General features: G+C 37.0%; 2 protein-coding genes across 14 annotated transcripts in view; one reads left to right on the top strand and one right to left on the bottom strand.

Moving 5' to 3' along the window:
• The window catches only part of ESF1 (ESF1 nucleolar pre-rRNA processing protein homolog), a 58,384-nt gene extending 53,303 nt beyond the window's left edge, over nt 1-5,081 (bottom strand). The window contains exons 1-2 of the mRNA XM_030872539.3: nt 4,993-5,081; nt 3,243-3,924 (exon numbers count right to left, since the gene is read on the bottom strand). Coding sequence (XP_030728399.2) covers nt 3,243-3,882 — 640 coding nt within the window. The 5' untranslated portion in view covers nt 3,883-3,924; nt 4,993-5,081. The remainder of the gene's footprint in view (nt 1-3,242; nt 3,925-4,992) is intronic.
• Nucleotides 4,903-18,658, top strand: part of NDUFAF5 (NADH:ubiquinone oxidoreductase complex assembly factor 5) — a 36,425-nt gene continuing 22,669 nt past the window's right edge. For 4 of the 13 annotated variants that reach the window (XR_009558916.2, XR_004042824.3, XM_060284303.2 and 1 more), the window contains exons 1-6: nt 4,910-5,407; nt 7,626-7,666; nt 10,639-10,702; nt 11,966-12,013; nt 13,287-13,390; nt 16,301-16,340. Coding sequence is in view for 6 of the 13 variants with exons in the window: in XM_060284303.2 (XP_060140286.1) it covers nt 5,156-5,407; nt 7,626-7,666; nt 10,639-10,702; nt 11,966-12,013; nt 13,287-13,390; nt 16,301-16,340 (549 nt within the window). In the remaining 7 variants the exon portion in view is untranslated. Of the gene's footprint in view, nt 5,408-7,625; nt 7,667-10,638; nt 10,703-11,965; nt 12,014-13,286; nt 13,391-16,300; nt 16,341-18,658 lie in introns of all 13 variants that reach the window. The other 9 variants (XR_009558919.2, XM_030872541.3, XM_030872543.3 and 6 more) reach the window with 6 other exon arrangements.

The raw sequence follows: 18,658 nt of genomic DNA, 5'->3' as shown, positions 1-18,658 counted from the left end.
TCACTTTTAAGCAACCTGCTTAAAATAACACCTTGGGGACACAGCTCTATCCAGTATTGCAATATTTCTCAAACATCAGTTATTACTATACAATTTTCATGATTTTTGCCTGTCACTGATATTTTTCATGAAGCTGAATTTTTTTAAATTAAAAATATTAGCTTGTTCTAAACAATATCCCTGAAGCCACAAACGTGATATGGTGGTTACATTTTTTTGCCTAAGATGTTGAACTACGTATTAATATAAAAAATGTTTGAGTATCACCTGACATATGACATCTTCTCACATGACAATGGTACACATATCACATTTGGGGTTGTATAATAAATTGATACATGGGAGACTGAAAGAGATCTAGTATTTTAATATTTTTGACAATATCAATTACATTCAGAATATTTATTCATTCACTAAACATTTGCTCAGACCCTACCTTGTACAAAGCCTTATTCTAAATAATGAGGGAATAGAAAAATAAGTAACTGCCTCTATTCCTAGATGGTACTGCTCCAGTAGTGACTATAAACACTACTATTATTCAGCTACTTTAAAAAAATGCTTTATCATTTTCCCTCTGATTATAAAAGTAATGAATGCTCACTGTAAAAAATTAAGAAAATATGGTTTAGCAAAGAAAATAAAGATGACTAGTAATTTTTCATTCAGAGATAACTAAGTGGTTATTTTGGTACATAACTCCCTAAATTTGTTTTCTATGATATGCCCACTAATTTAAGTAGCTAGTCATACCATTTATTCTATTTTGTAACCTATGTTTTTGGGTTTTTTTTGGTCGCACCGCGTGGCTTTCAGGATCTTAGTTCCCTGACCAGGGATGGAACCCGGGTCCTCAGCAGTGAAAGTGTAAAGTCTTAACCATGGGACCACCAGGGAATTCCCATGTAATCTATTTTTAAAACTTCGTATGTCATGAACATATCTGTATATGTCATAACTTATTTAATCAACCCCATAATGATTTATGTTACCGTTTAAAAAACTTTAATTCTTTAAACACATGCCCAATTGTTTACTTAAAATAAATTCTAGGAGTGCAAGTGCCGGGCATCAACATTTTAAAATGATACGTAATATTAAACTGCAACTCCCTACATCATCTTTACCTCATAGCACTTAAAAAGCCCCTTGTACACAGTACTTGCTGGAATGATAAGTCATGAATGAATAAAGAAAAAAAGATGGTGCTGGTGGAGTCACATGATCTCTACTTACAGATAATGCTTTTTCTAGACTGTGGAACCAATGTAAATTACAGCAAACAACATGGTGGGGTAGAAAGAGTCAAAGACCTGAGTTACTGGCCCAGCTCTGTGTATCCTCACATAGATCACTTGTTTCCTAAAGAATATATCCTAATTTCTCATGGTTACTGAGAAAATTAAATTAAAAAAGATATGTCAAAAGATTCTGTAAAATCAACCCCAAGGATTATATGGATATGTTATATTAATCTAATGCCCTAAATCTAGTGAAATTTGAAGGATACTGGACTAACTTCGCTCACAAACTCAGCATCAAGCCAACCTTGCTGCTGTTCCCAGCCTGATCTTATCCTCCACTTTCAGTAACCAGACTTGCATCCCTTGTCCCTATACCTCAGTTTGCTGTGTGGTTCCACTATAAATCTCACCCCTGACCCCTAGTCTCTGCTCTTTAGAATTCTGTCCACTGCCTGATACTTCCTACCTTCCCAGTGTGATTATGGCCTGTCAAGACCTCTCTCTGCCTCTTCTTGATGCTTACCTTCCTTGGGTCCTGTAACCACAGCCAGCCTTTGTCTGGCTTATCTGAACATCACCAATTTTCAGTTACAACATCAACCATCAGCAATACCAATACTCAAAATTTCCTGCTGCCAGAGGTGACGCAACTTTTTAATAAGCTTAGAAAATTTGTAAACATGAACTAGAGTCAGATGTTTCTTACTTAGCTTCAAACAACCATTTCTAGCTTTATTATTCGCTCACCCCTTCAGACACCTTATTATCTAATCAAATGGGAATACTGATCTCTTCTGAGCAAGCTCAACTGTATCTCTGCTCAAAAAGTTCTTTCCGTGTAGAATACTCTGGATCCCAAATTTAATTCTTCCAAACCCCAACCAAAATAGCACTTCACCTATGAATTTTACTGATTACCATATCTTGAGTGACCTCCTCCTCCAAATTCTCAGAGCCCTGCTCTTCTACAGCACTTTAAATTACTCTATTTTGTATTATGGTTCTGATTAATTTCTTCTGCTTTAGATCTGCACTGTCCAATATGGTAGCCAGCAGCCACAGGTGGCAATTGAGCACCTGAAAGATGGCTCATCCAACTTGATATTAGTATGAAAATAGAATATAAAATATCCCATTACATTTTTTATGTTGATTACATATTGAAATAATTTTTGATATATTAGGTTAAATAAAATATATTAATAAAATTAATTTCACCTGTTTCTTCTTACTTTTTAAAGTGTCCACTAGAAAATTCAAAATTATATATTTCTATTGGACAGTACTGCTTTAGACCAGTGACACTGCACAGAGTTTAGCAGGTTGTTATTTGCAAAAGGTGATCTGCAAAGGGTCAAGAAGGGCTGAAATCAAGGCCAAACTCCAATCACCAATCCACACACCCTGCAGGAGTACTGTGTCTGTTCAGGGGAAAAGAACCTGTGCCTCCCTCAAAGGTGCTGTCCTCACCAAACTGTGAGTTCTGGAAGTGCTGTGTGTCCAGAAGGGCGCATCTTTTTCTAATCTGCACAGGCATCATATACACTAACAGTAGCCCTGAGATGGCGGAACCATGTCTTACTCAGTGTTCTATCTGCCACATATTAGTTACTAAAAAGTAGTTGAATGAATGAAGGAAGGAATGAGCACCCAACTCTACTTACCTTCTTCAGACACACCTCTTTTTATCCTGTGATGAGACCATATAACATTTTATCTGGCTGGAGAACCTAGCTGTCACTAGTGCCCACCACAAATCAAAATCACTGTTTAGCCTCAAGACCTAAATTTTTCTCTCTCTTCTAGCCATTATAGCATCAAATCAAAAATTCATTATCATATGGTATTTTTTCTTTCATAGCTTTATACTTCCAAATAAGCATTTGACCACTTTTATGATACTATGAAAATACTCATTAGATATATTTCCTTTTTTAAAAGACTAGTGTAAAAATAAGTAATGTAATACCAAAGAATCTTTAGTTCTTTCCAACCAACCTGATTGCATTTCTCTTCCTGTCTCAGAATACTTGACTTTGGGAGACTGTGCAATTTCAGAGGTGCCTGAGTCTACTGTTCTTAATTTTCCTTTGGGAAACAAGTCTGTATTATGTTGAACAACGGTTTTTTTCCCTTTTGTACTTTTTTGTATAAATTCTTTGCTATCGCTCTTGGGACTTGTTGACTCTATCTTCTTAGATTTGCACGAGGTTTTCATTTTCTGAATTCTCTCGGAGTTATCTAAATCATTCTTATTTCCAGAATCCTTTTGATTAATTTTCTTGGCTTCTTTCTTTTTCTCCTCAACAAGATTTTTTGATTCTTTTTCGTTTTTAGTCTGGGGTTTTTTCTTCTTCAGTTTCTTTTGGTTCAAAGTTTTATTATCTTCATCAGAGAGATCCGAATCAGAATCTGAAAGGTCGTAAAAACGCTTCAAGTCCTCTGTAGTGCTATGGTTGATGGGGCGTCCTCTTTTATCCACAGCATAATTCAATTTGAACTTTTTGTCATGAAACATTGCTCGAAATCTCTTGTCAATTTTGATTTTTCGATCCTTTTCTGGCATTTCCCAAAATCTCGGGTCCTTTGCAACCCGCCTAAACCGCTGGTCACTCATTATTTCTTGTTTGGATGCCATTTTTAAATGTCTGACTGGGCAAATGCTTGAAGAAACCAGACACTAAAAAATAAAACAATAATGAAAGGTTACTAATATAATTAAATAAGATGCTTTGGGAATATTAATTCACAATACTGTATTCTAAGGTAAATGTAAGTAAAATAAAAGTAACATGTCTAATTTCCTTTCCCAAATTCATTTTGAGTCACATGCAGAAAATAAAAAACTATCAGAATATCTTCTTTTGAGTACAGATCATATGGAGAAATAAATTTAAGGCAAAACCAAGCAGAATTCCAGGTCTTTATGGCGGGGGGCAAATGATTACTAGCCAACTGCCCTCACTTAGATATACTATATTTCTACTTGTATACTTGTATGTGTTACAAGTAAAAAACTAATGTAATTTAAAAATTCCGAAGTCTCAGTTGGTCTTATTTGTTTCTTCACGTTCTGGTCCCATTCTCTCCGTTAATCCTTACTTTATTCTACCCGGAACAGCATTTACTTCTATGTGGCTAGTCTCCTAACTAAACAGACCAAAATCAATTCAGGTTTAGCTCAAAGTTCCCCCTTTATATACTACCACCCTTCATGAATCTGGTGAAGTCTCACTCTAGTTAATAAATACATGGTAATAGTGCTTTGTTTCAAAAGCAAGGCTTGACTATGATGCACTTATACAATTAAACATTTAACGCTCTGAACAGCCTTATGGAGTAGGGTAGGTACCATTTCATTCAACTATTACAGCTAATGTGTATAAGTGTTTAGAACGAAAGCACTTGATACACTCCTGATATTCGGAGAGGGGAAGGCGACCTAACCTCATCTCCGACGCCCGCCCTCATCTCTGTAGCCCACCCTCCCCTTCTACCCACCCTCTAACGCGGGAAACACCAGGGTGACCCCGGAACTAGGGTCTCCTTCCCAACTCCCAAACCTCAGAGAGCCGGAAGCGGGAAGAGGGCCCTCAACAGGACGCGGAGGAAGAGCAAGGAAGCCTGAAGAAAGAAGTCGGAAAGGCAAGGAGGAAGAGCGCGGTCCTCACGAATCCGATGGAGACCCTTTCAGAGACTGATTCTGCCCCCTCGACAAGCCCTTTTTCTGGAACCTAACCCCACTCACCAATTCCGAGACTTCTCCGAGCCACACGTAGGCCCCCAACTCCCACAATCCTCAGCGTGACGCGCAGCCGTAATGGTACGCGAACTGGGCCAAACTTCATCCGCTTTCCCTCGGCGAAGTTCCCCAGAGTCCTCGCTGAAGCTGCGGCGCATGCGCACGATAAATGCGCCTGCAAACGGCGTTGCCGCTGGAGATGCTGCGGCTGACCAGGTTCCCGACCCGGTGGCGGCGACCTCCGGCGGCAGGGGTCCCCGCGAAGAACGTCGGCTTCAGGAAGGTGGCCTCCGGCGTCTCTTCCCTGGGCAGCGCCTCGCCCAGATCCCTAAACATATTCGATCGGGATTTGAAGAGGAAACAGAAGAACTGGGCGGCCCGGCAGCCTGAGCGGATAAAGTTTGACTACCTGAAGGAGGAGGTGAGTCAGCGGGACGGCGGGGAGGGCGGCGCCGAGCCTTGGCTTCGGGTCCGGGAGCTCCGGCCAGGCCCCGGCCGCTCCCACTTCGCTGTGTGAGCTTGAGCAGCCGACCTGCCTGTCTGGGCCTCTACTATAGTCTCCCAGCGGCCGGGCGCCGGTGTTTGTAAATTGCTCTTCATTCATTCATAACCTCGGCAGATGGTGCCTGTATTACAGGTGTGACCAGGGCAAAGTAAGACCGCTGCTCTCAGGAGATTTCATTCTTGTGGGAGGCGAGACAGTGAACAAAAACATGTAATTTCAGCTAAAGAAGTAAGGCCAGGTAACAAAGTGAAGTAGTAAGGTGACTGCGCTGGTCAGGGAAGGCCGCTCAGGCAGACGACGTGATGAGGAATTAGCCAGGCTGGGATCTGGGGGGAAAAGCCTTGTAGGCAAACGGAAAGACAAACCCAGAGCCCCTGAGACCGAAAGGACCTTGTTGAGGCTTCCAGGGACCTCCATTGGGAGGTGAGGGAGGGCCCAGCTTACGAGGGCCTTAATGGTTAAGGATTTGGGATTTTCTTCTCCATCTCGGCTGTCCATTTGATATGGTAATTTCTGGCCGCATGTAGCTACTGAGCACTTGAATGTCCCTTTGAGATGGGCAGTAAATGTAAAATACACGGGATTTCAGTGACAATGTGAACAAAGGATGTAAAATATTTCCTTAATATCTTTTTACATTGATTACATGTTGAAGTTTTATTTTTGATACATTGAGTTAAATAAAATGTTTAAATTAATTTCTTTACCCTTTTTAAAATGGCTACTAGAAAATTTTAAGTTGCTCATGTGGCTCTGATTGTTTTTCTATTGGCCAACGTGGCTCTAGAGGAATGTGAGACTGTCGAATGCTTTTAAGCAATGGAGTGATGGGCTCTGGTTCGTGTTTTAGAAAGACTCATTAAGATAAATTAAGATCTCTGATTTGTCTGTGCTGGTTTGAGAGACCTCTTCCTCTCTGCCTAGGTGGTCTAGGGACTTGAGCAGGTTTCTGCTTTCTGGACAGGCAGCACAGAGCTCAGGCCTCGTGTTTCTTCCGGGATGGACTAAAATTGAAATCAAGTGTAATGAGTTCTTTCAAGCCTATGCAGCCAACATTTACTGCCCCTACTTTGGGCAGAGTTCTGTGCAAGTCCTGGCCTGATCAGATGAGTGACTCTGTCCTCAGGGTTCATGGTGACATGTACTTAGAAGATGTGAGTTTCTAGCCACTCTTCTCCAAGAGAAGCACCTGGATTACAACTTGACTGAGGCCTCACCAGTGTTTAGGACTAGAATAAATGAGATAAAGTATATGAGAGTTTTTTTAAAAATAATAAACAAAAGGTATTCATATTAGGAATGACGTACAAAGTGGAGTCCTCTGGGAAATGACTTCTGCTGTCCTCCTCCCTTACCCCTTCTTCCCCCCCAAAGCAAATACACATATGTTCTGAACTTTCAAGGCCTAATAGAAACTCTGGGATGTTTATAAGGGAATGAATGGAATATTAGGCTCCCACATCTTTATTCCTGCCAGACGAAGCTAGCCCAGCAAAAAGGAGGTGCCTACCTTATGACGTCTTTTAAATTAGGGTGGGATTGAAGAGGTTTCTTCAGATTTGGCTGACTTCTAATTTGCAGATGTTGCTCAGAAAAGTTGTTTACTCATTTAGGAGTTCCACAAAATTTGTTAGTAGTTATCAAATAATAGAGTTTTTATTAAGTGATCATTTATACATTGATCTGTAATAATCCCCAGCTAACTAATTTTTCACTTTCACATACCTCATGCTAATATCTATAGACAATAATATGCTTGTTATGTTCCTGTTGATTTTTTTTTTAAATTGGGGTATCCTGTTGCTTTTTGGCCTTGCATTCTTGTATCATATGGAATATAAAGTCATATATATATACATATATATGTATATATATATGTGTGTATATATATAGTATTTAGTCTTCTTTCCTTAAATTGACTTCTGAAGTAATTAACTCAGTGTGTTTCCTTTAATTTATGGTGTTCCTATTCAGAATTTGAAAAGAAAGTTGCTGAGGTCAAATTGAAAAAGGGATAAAGGGAATTTAACATGTTGAAACATAAGTAACCTATGGATTGTTGAATACTGGAGAGAGTGTTACTTCTCTGTTAAACCTACTCATCTTAACTTCATTGCCTCTTATAATCTGTCAGGTTGGAAGTCGGATTGCAGACCGTATATATGACATAGCCAGGTAAGTGATGATTGTCATAATAAAATACAGTCAACTTTTCTTTTTAATTATTTTTTTAATATACTAATTAATTTATTTTTGGCTGCGTTGGGTCTTTGTTGCTGTGCGCGGTCTTTCTCTACTTGCAGAGAGTGGGGGCTACTCTTTGTTGTGGTGCACGGGCTTCTCATTGCAGTGGCTTCTTTTGTGGTAGAGCACGGGCTCTAGGCGCGCAGGCTTCAGTAGTTGTGGCGCACGGGCTTAGTTGCTCCGTGACATGTGGGATCTTCCCGGACCAGGGCTCGAACCCGTGTCCCCTGCATTGGCAGGCGGATTCTTAACCACTGCGCCACCAGGGAAGCCCCAATCAACTTTTGAATGAAGCCTTGAGAAATTAAATGCTGAGAACTTGATATCTGGAATGGCAGCATCTAGATGAATTTATTACCAGGATTAGTAGTTTTAATCACTCTTAGATCTCTCCTTTTTTTATGTCTGAGAGAGCAAGTATTTTCTCATTGTTGTCTTAAAAAAGAATGAATGGGGGGCTTCCCTGGTGGCGCAGTGGTTGAGAGTCCGCCTGCCAATACAGGGGACACGGGTTTGTGCCCTGGTCCAGGAGGATCCCGCATGCCGCGGAGCGGCTGGGCCCGTGAGCCATGGCCACTGAGCCTGCGCGACTGGAGCCTGTGCTCCGCAACGGGAGAGGCCACAACAGTGAGAGGCCCACGTACCACAAACAAACAAACAAACAAACAAAAAGAATGAATGGAAACACAGCTCAGCTTCTCTCCAAGACTAAATGGCTATTCCACTTGATTTGGTCAAAAGCGAGTAATGGAAAGATTGCTCCAAAAATGGATATAATTGACATGTGAATTTTAAAATTTACTAAACCTAACTTTAAAAGTTTAAAATTTTAACAGAACCTTTTACCATCTAAGTGAAGGAGAGAGTCTACCTAGATTTGTTCCCCCATCAAGTTATATGAGACTTTGGCCATTATATCTTAGGTATTATTAATAGCAATAAGGGTTTTATGACAATTATATAGAGGCAGATTTGAGAAAAGAACACCTTCATCAAATATTATTAAAACCTTGATGGAGTCATTGCTCTATATTAGGCATAACAAAAGCTTTACAGGTTTGAATTTACAGCCAGGTAGCAGGAACCACAGTTAAATAATGGCTTTGCTATAGAATTGCTCTGTGATGTTAGCAAATCGCTTTTGGTGCTCTTTTGTGTAAAAGACACACATTAAATTAGACCATATGGGATGAATTTATTTCATTTTGTCTATTCAAAAAACGGGAATTTTGTAAAATCACAAACTCTTGAAATCATATTTTGGATATATCCTGGCTACTTAAAATAGTCTTGGGGTGAATCAGTTTCATAAAGTTAAAAAAAAAAAATTCTTCATTGTTACAAAAATCACCCTCATTTCATCTGTTTCATTGGTTTCATTATTTTAAAAATCTGAAAAATAGCTAATTCTCTATACTGTAGTCATTCATTTGCCTGGCTTTTAGGTCATTTGAAGTTTAATAAATGAAACATTAAATTTTCCAAGTCAGATTGGATTTTACAATCTCTTTATGTCGTAGTACTGAGCAAAACACAGGTCTGTGGAGAAAACTGTGATTTTGGCTAAAAGCATGTCTTAAAATAACAGTAACTCTTTGGAATTAAATCATTAAAAATAACAGTCTAAAATGTCTTACACTAATGTTCTATTATTAGAATAGCTTGTATTGTCAACACTGATCTTATGTTTATTATTTAAACTAATCCAACAGATTATTAAATGTCTTATTTGTGCTCTCTGAAGCTTACTTAGTACTGTTAAAGTCGGTGATAATAATAAGTCCTAACTGTTGAACATTTGTACTGTGCTGAATACTTTACATGCACTGTTTCATAAAATTCTCATACCAACCCTGAGGAAGATAGTAACTTTTCCATTTTATAGATGGGGAAACTGAGATCCAGCAAGATTAAATCACTTGTCTGTGGTCACAGAGCCAGTAAATTGCAGGCCCAGAATTCTAACTCGTGTCTTCGTGATTGCAAAGGCTATATGCTTCCCCAGGCCACACTGCCTATGTTCACAATCAAGATAGAGGGCATTAGGTAAATAAATGGTTCTCTCACCAGTGGTTCTCCAGCTGTGTACTGGTGTTCTATATTTTTGACATAGGTTTTTAACAGAAATTGAAAAGGAACTCTTGCTTCCAATAGGAAAAATGTTATTAGTGGATAAAATTTAAAAAAATTTTGTCACAAATTTTTCTTAAACCTATGACCCACAATTGGATGTGTAAACTGATTTAGTATGACATATATTTGGAGGAGACAGCATTGCATAGGGGATAATAGTTCTGGTTCAGGATTCAAACAGACTGAATTCAAGTTCTGACTGCTGGTTATTAGTTGAGTGACCTTGGATTGACTTACTTAACTCTGCATACTTAGCACACTGCTTTGAACCTGGTAAGATTTAAGTAAAAGCTATTATTTAGTTGATATTTTGTTTGATTTTTAGTTTATCATGTTTTACTTCATGGTCTTTCACATGATGATTTCTAAGTCATCAAAAATTTGAGAAGTAGGGATAAGTAGTAAGTTCCTGGTAGGTGTGCCAAATATTTTCATGTTCATTTACATTAGCTTCTTTTCATTCTTTATCTGGGTATATTATCAAATTAAAATACCCCCTACTAAATCAGTTCTTCACATCCACATCATGGAGCAACCTTATGGAAGGCCATTGGTTGTGAGGTCCTGTGAGTGGCTAGGCCAGACAGACTTGCCGTGTCTGGTGTGTTCTCTGAGGGATGCACCTTGTGAGGCAAGGCAGCAAAGGCAGATGATATAACTTTTTTGAAAGCTGTGTTCACTAAAACGTTTTTACTTAAGAAAATTAGTTTTTAATAGTTATTTATGGACTATTTTTATAGACAAATATGACTTCTGTGTCTGTTTTTCAGAGATTTCCCCCTTGCTTTGGATGTCGGTTGTGGAAGAGGTTATATAGCACAACATTTGAATAAGGTATATTTATTTGATGACTTAATTTACTTTGAGAAATAAAATTGGCTAATTTTAAGGGAAGACTTTCCTAATCAATTTGTATCATATTTAGATTTTGATTATATCAGAATTTCTCATTTCTTTGTTTTTTTTTGAAGTGATGGAACCAGTGGTTGTTTTGTGTCTACTCCTAAGTAGTTTATTCTTAAATTGTTTTTTCTTTTCTTTGAATCCATTTTATACGGTGTTCCTACTGATAGTTTCTTTAAGTCTACGTAAGATACATTGTACTTTATTACCACTTTGTTCAAATATTTTTAATAATTCACAATAAAAATCACATTGACATTCATTTGGAAGTTGTGAGTAAGCTAATACTTTATCTATGAAAAATATTCATTTCATCAGTTGGTTAGAAATCTTGTGTGTGATGAAATATAAGTAGCCTTTATTAATGCTTATACCATTTTATTTTTCAATTTGTAATTCAGACCAAAAACATTTATTAATTGTTTTAGCCTCTCTATGTAGCACACTGTGCTGGACACAAATTAAAGTGGGATTTCTATATCAAATCTACTTAGAAAAAAAGTACACTTGAGCCAAGGCAGGAGGAGGGGTGTGTATGAGCCTCTCCAAATACTGTTATTGATAATAGTAAATGCCATGGAAATGGTACAGTCATTAAACTGCAACAGGAGTCAAGGGAAAGGAAAATCAGTACGGTTTCATTTGATCAAAGGCTTCTTAAAGGGCACAGAATCTGACCTGGGATTTGAAAGAATCTGGATTGGTGTTTCATAGGCATTGGAAGTAAGGGCATAGCAGGAGGGAAGGTGGAGGTAGAAAGCTGTAGGGTGTGATACAGTGATGTTTAAGAAAGATTAATTTGGGGATGGTATGCAGGAGGGATCTTCTGTGGTACAAGAGTGGGGACTAGCTCTCAGCATATTATGCCATGGAAAAGTTAACACATAGCCTTAACCCAGTGGAGTAAATTAAGGATGCTGATTATTCATACCTGTGTTCTCCATTTTATTAAATATTGTTAAATATATTACATGTAGGGTTGACTGCATATATTTAATTCTATGTAACTTAATATGTGTTATTAAAAGTATTTGTGTACCATACTAATTACATGCAGAAAAATACCCTTACAAAGCTGAAAATTAATCTATAATTATCACTTTTTCCTTTACTAATTTCAACAGTTGTTTTGTTTGATTTGTTACTAGTTTTTTTTTGTTTTTGTATTATCTGATCAACTTTATTCCTTTTCAGGAAACTGTTGGAAAGTTTTTCCAAACAGACATTGCAGAAAATGCTTTGGTAGGTAGCTTTTTAATACTATAGGTTTCTGATCTCCTGGTTTGTTTTTTAGTTCTTTACTTTTTTATTTCCTTCAAAATGAAATTAGCTGTTTTTTTCCTGATTATAAATGTAACAAACATAAAGGAAAGTAAAACAGTACAGGAAGTATAATGGAGGAAGGAAAAATCACTCTTAGTCCCACCACTCAGAGGCAACCACTGGTGACATTGTGGTCTCCACCTTGTAGGCATATAATATCTCCCCAACACTGTTTTATACAAACATTATTATGCTAACATGCCATATTTTTCATAGAATACCACTCTTTTATATCAATAAATGGTATATATATATATATACACACACACACACACACACACCCCTATTTATACAGCTATATAGTATTCCAGCATATGAATATTCCACGATTTATTTAGCTAAATTTCTTTGAATGACAGTTGTATTTCTAGTATCTCAGTAACCAACACTGTGATGAACATCCTTATATAAAGCAATTTTGATTTATTTTCTCCCAGGGAATAAATTCCTAATAGTGGAATGTATGGATTCATTGATGTTCAGCTTTAAATTTTTAATATACATCTCCAGACTGCCGTTAGAAAGACTGAAGAACAGAATTAAAAGAAAGCACTCTTTTCTCCTTCTCTTTGGCAACACTGGGCCATTTATTTTGTCTTTGTCAATGTAATAGGCAGAAAGTAGAATTTCATTGTTTTTATTTACATTTCTTTGTTTACTAGAGTAGCCAAATAGCTCTTGATGTCTTTTGGCTATTGTTTTTTTTCAATTTGTGAATTTTGTAAGTAATTTTTATGATGTGCCTGTACCTTAGTCCTTTATCTACTTTAACCTTGGCATGTTCTTATTCTAGGTGGTTTGTAAGAACTTGCTTTTTAGGGATATTAGTTTTTCTTCATATATTTAAAAAATATTTTCCCAAATATATTGTTTACATTGTTTATTGCTTTTTAGAAGTTTTTGATTAGTTTATCATCAAGTATATCAGTCTTTACAATTTCTGTTTTTTGAGTCACGTTTACTTAGGCATTTTCATCTAAGAGTATAAAAGTGTTCACCCATATTTTCATCTAGCAGTTTTCTGGCTTCAATTATTCCACTGAAACTTTTAATTTTTTTAATTTTTATTTTTTAGAAGGACTAGAAACTACCAAGTAAATATAACATTGACTTAAGTTTAACAAACAATGATTGTGTTAATAATTAAGATGTTATATAAATGTGTTTTGAATGTCTGTTTTTTAACTTTTAGAAAAATGCCTTAGAAATGGAAATTCCTACTGTCAGTGTTTTAGCTGATGAAGAATTTCTTCCCTTCAGAGAAAATATATTTGATCTGGTGGTTAGCAGTTTAAGGTTGGTAATCTATTTGTGCTTTTAAAAAATATATGTTAAAAATAGATAATTTATGCTATAAAATTTTAATATTATAAGGTAAATAAAATAGATAACAGAGTAAATATCTTAATAACTTATTTTAAGTCACAAACCAGTTTTCTCTGGTAAAGAATTATGGATTATATGCTCCCTAGTGGGGATAAGTGATATAGTACCTCAACTTTTTTTCCTCCCCAACTTTCCTTAATTTGCTAAAGTTTATCTGTGTTAGAAGGGTTTTCCTCGCTGACGTAACCTAGTTACATGTTGATGGGGCAAGAGTTTGAAAGAGTATACTGGCTCCAATATTCAGATGTTAGAACACCCTTATACACTCATTCTGGCAAATAAGGAAAAGCTCATATTTCCTTTAACTTTAATTCTTCTACACAGAGACGTAGTTCTCAAGGTTACTTTTTCCCTTTGTACTTCCTACCATGTCCCTCCACATTTATTACAAAAACATATATTATAAATGTTTGTTGAATAGATTATAATGTACAAGGCACTGAGCTCGATGCTTTGGGGAATTGAAAAATGAATTCAGACAGGAATCCTGTCCTCAAAGACCTCAACATCTAATAGAGAAAATAAAGTATTCTGTGTGGTGCCTTATTTCTCCTTATTAGTATAATCAGATTTTTTTTCAAAGATTCAACATGCTCAGTTCAGCCCTTTTAATGGCTGTTTTTAGGGTGACCTGTCATTATGGTTTGCCCAAGACTTTACCAGTGTTAGCACTGAAAGGCCTGTGTCTCAGGAAACCCCTCAGTTCCAGGCAAACTGGGAGAGTTGGTCACCCTTGCTGTTTTCTTTAGTGAGTTTGTAATTTTTTCTCTGCTTTTTGAGGTGTGCTGAACAAACTTAGAAAAGTATTCCGATTCTATTGTGAAATGGAAAACATTACACGTACTTGGTCTAAGGGAAAGAGCCCTGGGCAGAGAGTCAGAACCTGAGTTTTAACTTTAGCTCCTGTGCTTGTTATTTGCAAGTAACTACTGTAATTCTGTCACTTTCAGTTTCCCCGTAAGTATGATAGAGTTTATAATATGACCTCAATTTTTAAAGTATCAAATAATTGATAGAAAGCATTATGAAAGACAAATGTGAGCTTAACATAGTATGGTTTGAAATGGGTCTTCGGTGCTCTCCTGGAATTCAGCTAAGAGGATGCCAGCTCTACCAGGAAAGTGTGACCATACTCTACAGAGACTGAGTCTTGTGGTTATACAACACCACACTCTGGGAGAGGATCAAATAGAGTCCAAAGACAATGCAAGACATTTCTAAAATTAAGTTTTAAGTATATAGAACTTTGAGTTTATTTATTCTTTTTTATAGTCTTAAAAAATATGGGATATTATTTATCAGAAAACTCATTGAGTTATTTTTGATGAGTAATACTGTTTGCCTTGGGAAAATTATAGGTCTGATGAAGTGGCTTCCCCACCTCACCCCGCGAAAGTAGGACTTAGAATTCTATATATATCTAGCTTAATTGTTTGATTTAATTGGTGAACTTCCTTGAATATGTCATCAGGTCCTTATTTTTACTATTTCAAATAATTTCTCAGAATAGCACTGTTTAAATGAGATGCCAGATAGGGATGATTTTTACTTTATTTTTTTCCCCAGCTTTATTGAGATATTATTTATATATAACATACGTAAGTTTAAGGTGTACCATATGATGATCAAATACATATATATATTGCAAAATGATTACCACAATAAGGTTAGTTAACAATTTTCATCCCTTCACATAATTGCAATTTTTTGTGTATGTATGTGGTGATAACATTTAAGATCTACTCTCTTAAAAACCTTCAATTATATAATACAGTGTTGTTAATTATAGTCACCGTGCTGTGTATTAGATCCCCAAATCTTGTTTATCTTAAAGCTGGGAGTTTGTATCCTTTGAACATCTCCCTGTTTCCCTCTGCCCCTGGCAGCCACCATTCTACTCTGTTTCTATGTGTTTGGCTTTTTTAGATTCTGCATATAAGTGAGAACATACAGTATTTTTCTTCCTTCGTCTTGCTTATTTCACTTAGCATAATGCCCTCAAGGTCCATCCATGTTGACCCAAAAGGCAGGATTTCCTTCTTTTTTATGGGTGAATAATATTCCTCTGTGTGTGTGTGTGTGTGTGTGTGTGTGTCTGTGTGTGTCTGTGTACACACCACATCTTTTTTATCCATTCATCTCTTAATGGACACTTGGATTGTTTCCATACCTTGGCTACTGTGAATAATACTGCTATGAACATGGGAATACAGGTATCTCTTCAAGATAATGACTTTACTTCCTTCAGATAAATATCTAGATGTGGGATTGCTGAATCATATGGTAGTTCAATTTTTAATTTTTTGAGGAACCTTCATACTGTTTTCCACAGCAGCTGTTCCAGTTTATGTTCCCACCAACAATGCACAAAGGCTCTCTTTTCTCCACATCCTCACCAGCCTTTGTCATCTCTTTTTCTTAATGCACATCCTGATAGGTATAAGGTAACATCTCATTGTGGTTTTGATTTGCATTTCCCTAATTATTAGTGTTGTTGAGCATCTTTTCATATACCTGTTGGCCATTTGTATGTATGCTTTAGAAAAGCTGACTTTTACTTTATTCAATGAAGACTGTTTGGAGAGATAATCATATCAGGAAAGTGATATACTGTCACATTTTCTCCTGCAACAGAAGGAAGGTAATTCCCTAGGAATATTTTTTATTTTAAAACTTGTATGAAAACAATCAATGAATTTTGATATGCAATTTCAAACATCAAAATGTACACCTTTTTTGTGGCTTATCATTATACTAGTGCTGCTCGTACTGATTAATTATACACATTAAGCTAAAACAAATGTGTGTTTTATATTTTAGTTTGCACTGGGTGAATGACCTTCCTAGAGCACTTGAACAGGTAAAAATCTTAGTGTTGATTCTAATAGCCTGTGTTATTTTGTTTATTATTAGCAACTTATAGATGTTTCTGTTTTTACACAGAAACTTATAGATGTTTTCCATTTTATATTTTTGACAATTGGAAACGGAAGCAAATAAAAAATTGATTATCTTCTGTCGGCCAGATACACTTGGTGCCCTTTGGCATATTAAGAAGTACATTAGTGACTCCCTGTTCCCTGAGAATTAAGAAATCTAATTATGGAGATGTTACTAAAGTTTTCATAAATATTTAAGACTTGTACAAAATAGTACTAATATCATAAGACATTTTCTGTGTGGCTTTCTTTTCTTCCTGCACTGCCTATAAATTTTTTGTGGGTGAGAACCTATTTGTTCCTACAGTGTTTGTATCTCCCCCATACCTTATACTTAGGCAATGCTAGTAAATGCTTCTCGGTTGATATTGATCAACAAACAGATGAAGGGTGGGTAAAAGCATCGTGTTCCAAGGAGGGAAGGAGATCACTGTGGCTTGGAGTGGCCTAGGAAAACTTTAAGAGGAAGGAATTTCTTGAACAGGGCCTCAAAGGGTAGGTCAGATTTGGAGTGGGAATACGCTCCAGGAAGGCAGAATCCCGGGATAGATGGGAGGTGTAAGAGACTCAGGAGCCTGAAAGGACAAAGAGGAAGCCTGTTAGAGAATTAGTATAGTGCCAGGTGTAGATGAGGAATTTTGGGACCAGATTTAGGCAGACTCAGGTGACAGATTAAGGAATTAGGAGTTTTTTCTTAAGGCAATTCAGAGCCACTGGAGAATTTTGAAGAGGAAAGTAACATGATTAAAAAGCTGGTAGGCAGGATAATAACTACCATAGCTTAAGCATATACTGTTTGCCAATCACTGTGCTCTGTTTTATATATGTGTTAAATAACTCTGCAGGATAGCTTCATTTTGCTGATTAGAAAACTGATGCTGGAATTTGGTTACATGGAAGAGAGACTGTTTCAGTGGCCCAGGCATGAGATACACTAAACCTATGTGGCAATGGTAGGAGTTAAAAAGAAGAGAAAGGTATTTAGGACTCTGCAAAGTAAGAGTCAACAGTTTGGTGGCTGGTTAGAGCTGAAGATCAAAAAGAGTCAGGAGTCAAAGCTTGCCTTAAAGTTTTGAGTCTGGATGACTGGAGAATAATTAGTAAAAGTAGGGGAAAGAATGGTAGTGATCAGATAAAGGGAATAGAAAATGGTAATTAACAGAAATATGGCATTTGGAAAAGGGAGTTGGTTTGAGAAAAAGTGTTGTGTGTGTGTTGGATGTACTGGGGAAGGGGAGGGAGTAAGTTTATCAAGAGACAGATATTCATGGCGCACAGGCAGCTAAAGACAAATTTAGAGTTCTGGGAAGCTCAAGGTAGAGATTGGAAAGTGATCCTTGTGAAATCCATGGGAACTGATAAGCCCTCTGTGGTAGAGAGAAGTTGAAGAGAGCTGAGGACTAAATTCTAGGTACGTTATATTAGAGTTTGGTGGCAAGAGAAAGAAGTAACACTAAAGGGGCAGAAGAAAAAAACCAAAAGATTTTACAGTTGGTTTGCTTATATACTGTTTTGTAATTGCTTCATAATGTATTAAATGTAAATCCAAGATGCATACTTGAATTAGAAGAGCCTACTAAAAAAAAAAAAAAAAAGAAGAGCCTACTGTGATTTGGGTTCTGATGTACTTCAGAATCCACCCTGTCCTGTAATGTTCCTCGTTGTTGAGAATAGTCAGAGTCAAAACTAGTTAAAGATTGTAGTTTTAAGAGTCATTGAGTAAACATTTATGATCTGGAATTCATTCTGGCTGCTATTTTGCTCAAGTTATAAATTAAAACTGGTTTTTGTTTTAAAGCTGAAAAATAAGTTGGTTACTTCTTAATTCTGTATGTTACTAGATTAATATGTTAATATTTTAACTAAAATGTCACTAGATTAATGTTGTGAATCATAATGGTTTCTCTGTAAATCAATTTTTTCTGCATAATAAGCCACCTCAGCTTTTTGTTTTAAAAATAATTAGCTCACAATTTTGTGAATTAGGGATTTGAGCTGGACTTAGGAAACTCTTCTGGGTCTGGCTTGGCTCACCCGTGTGTCTGATATGCCAATGGATTGTCTTGGAGCTGTCGGATGGCTTCAGCTGGGACGCCTGGCTGATCTCTCATCCTTCACCAGGCCAGCTCAGGCTTGTTCACAACGTGGTGGCCAGACGGGGCTCCTAGAGAGCAGGTGGAAGCAGCAAGGCCATTGAGACCTCGGCTTGACACTGACACACTGTCAACTTGCTCTGCAT

This window comes from Globicephala melas, chromosome 15 (genome assembly GCF_963455315.2).
Source record: "Globicephala melas chromosome 15, mGloMel1.2, whole genome shotgun sequence".
NCBI classification, from domain to species: domain Eukaryota; kingdom Metazoa; phylum Chordata; class Mammalia; order Artiodactyla; family Delphinidae; genus Globicephala; species Globicephala melas.
Note: the sequence above shows the minus strand (reverse complement) of the source record. Positions and strands in the feature narration are given on the sequence as shown.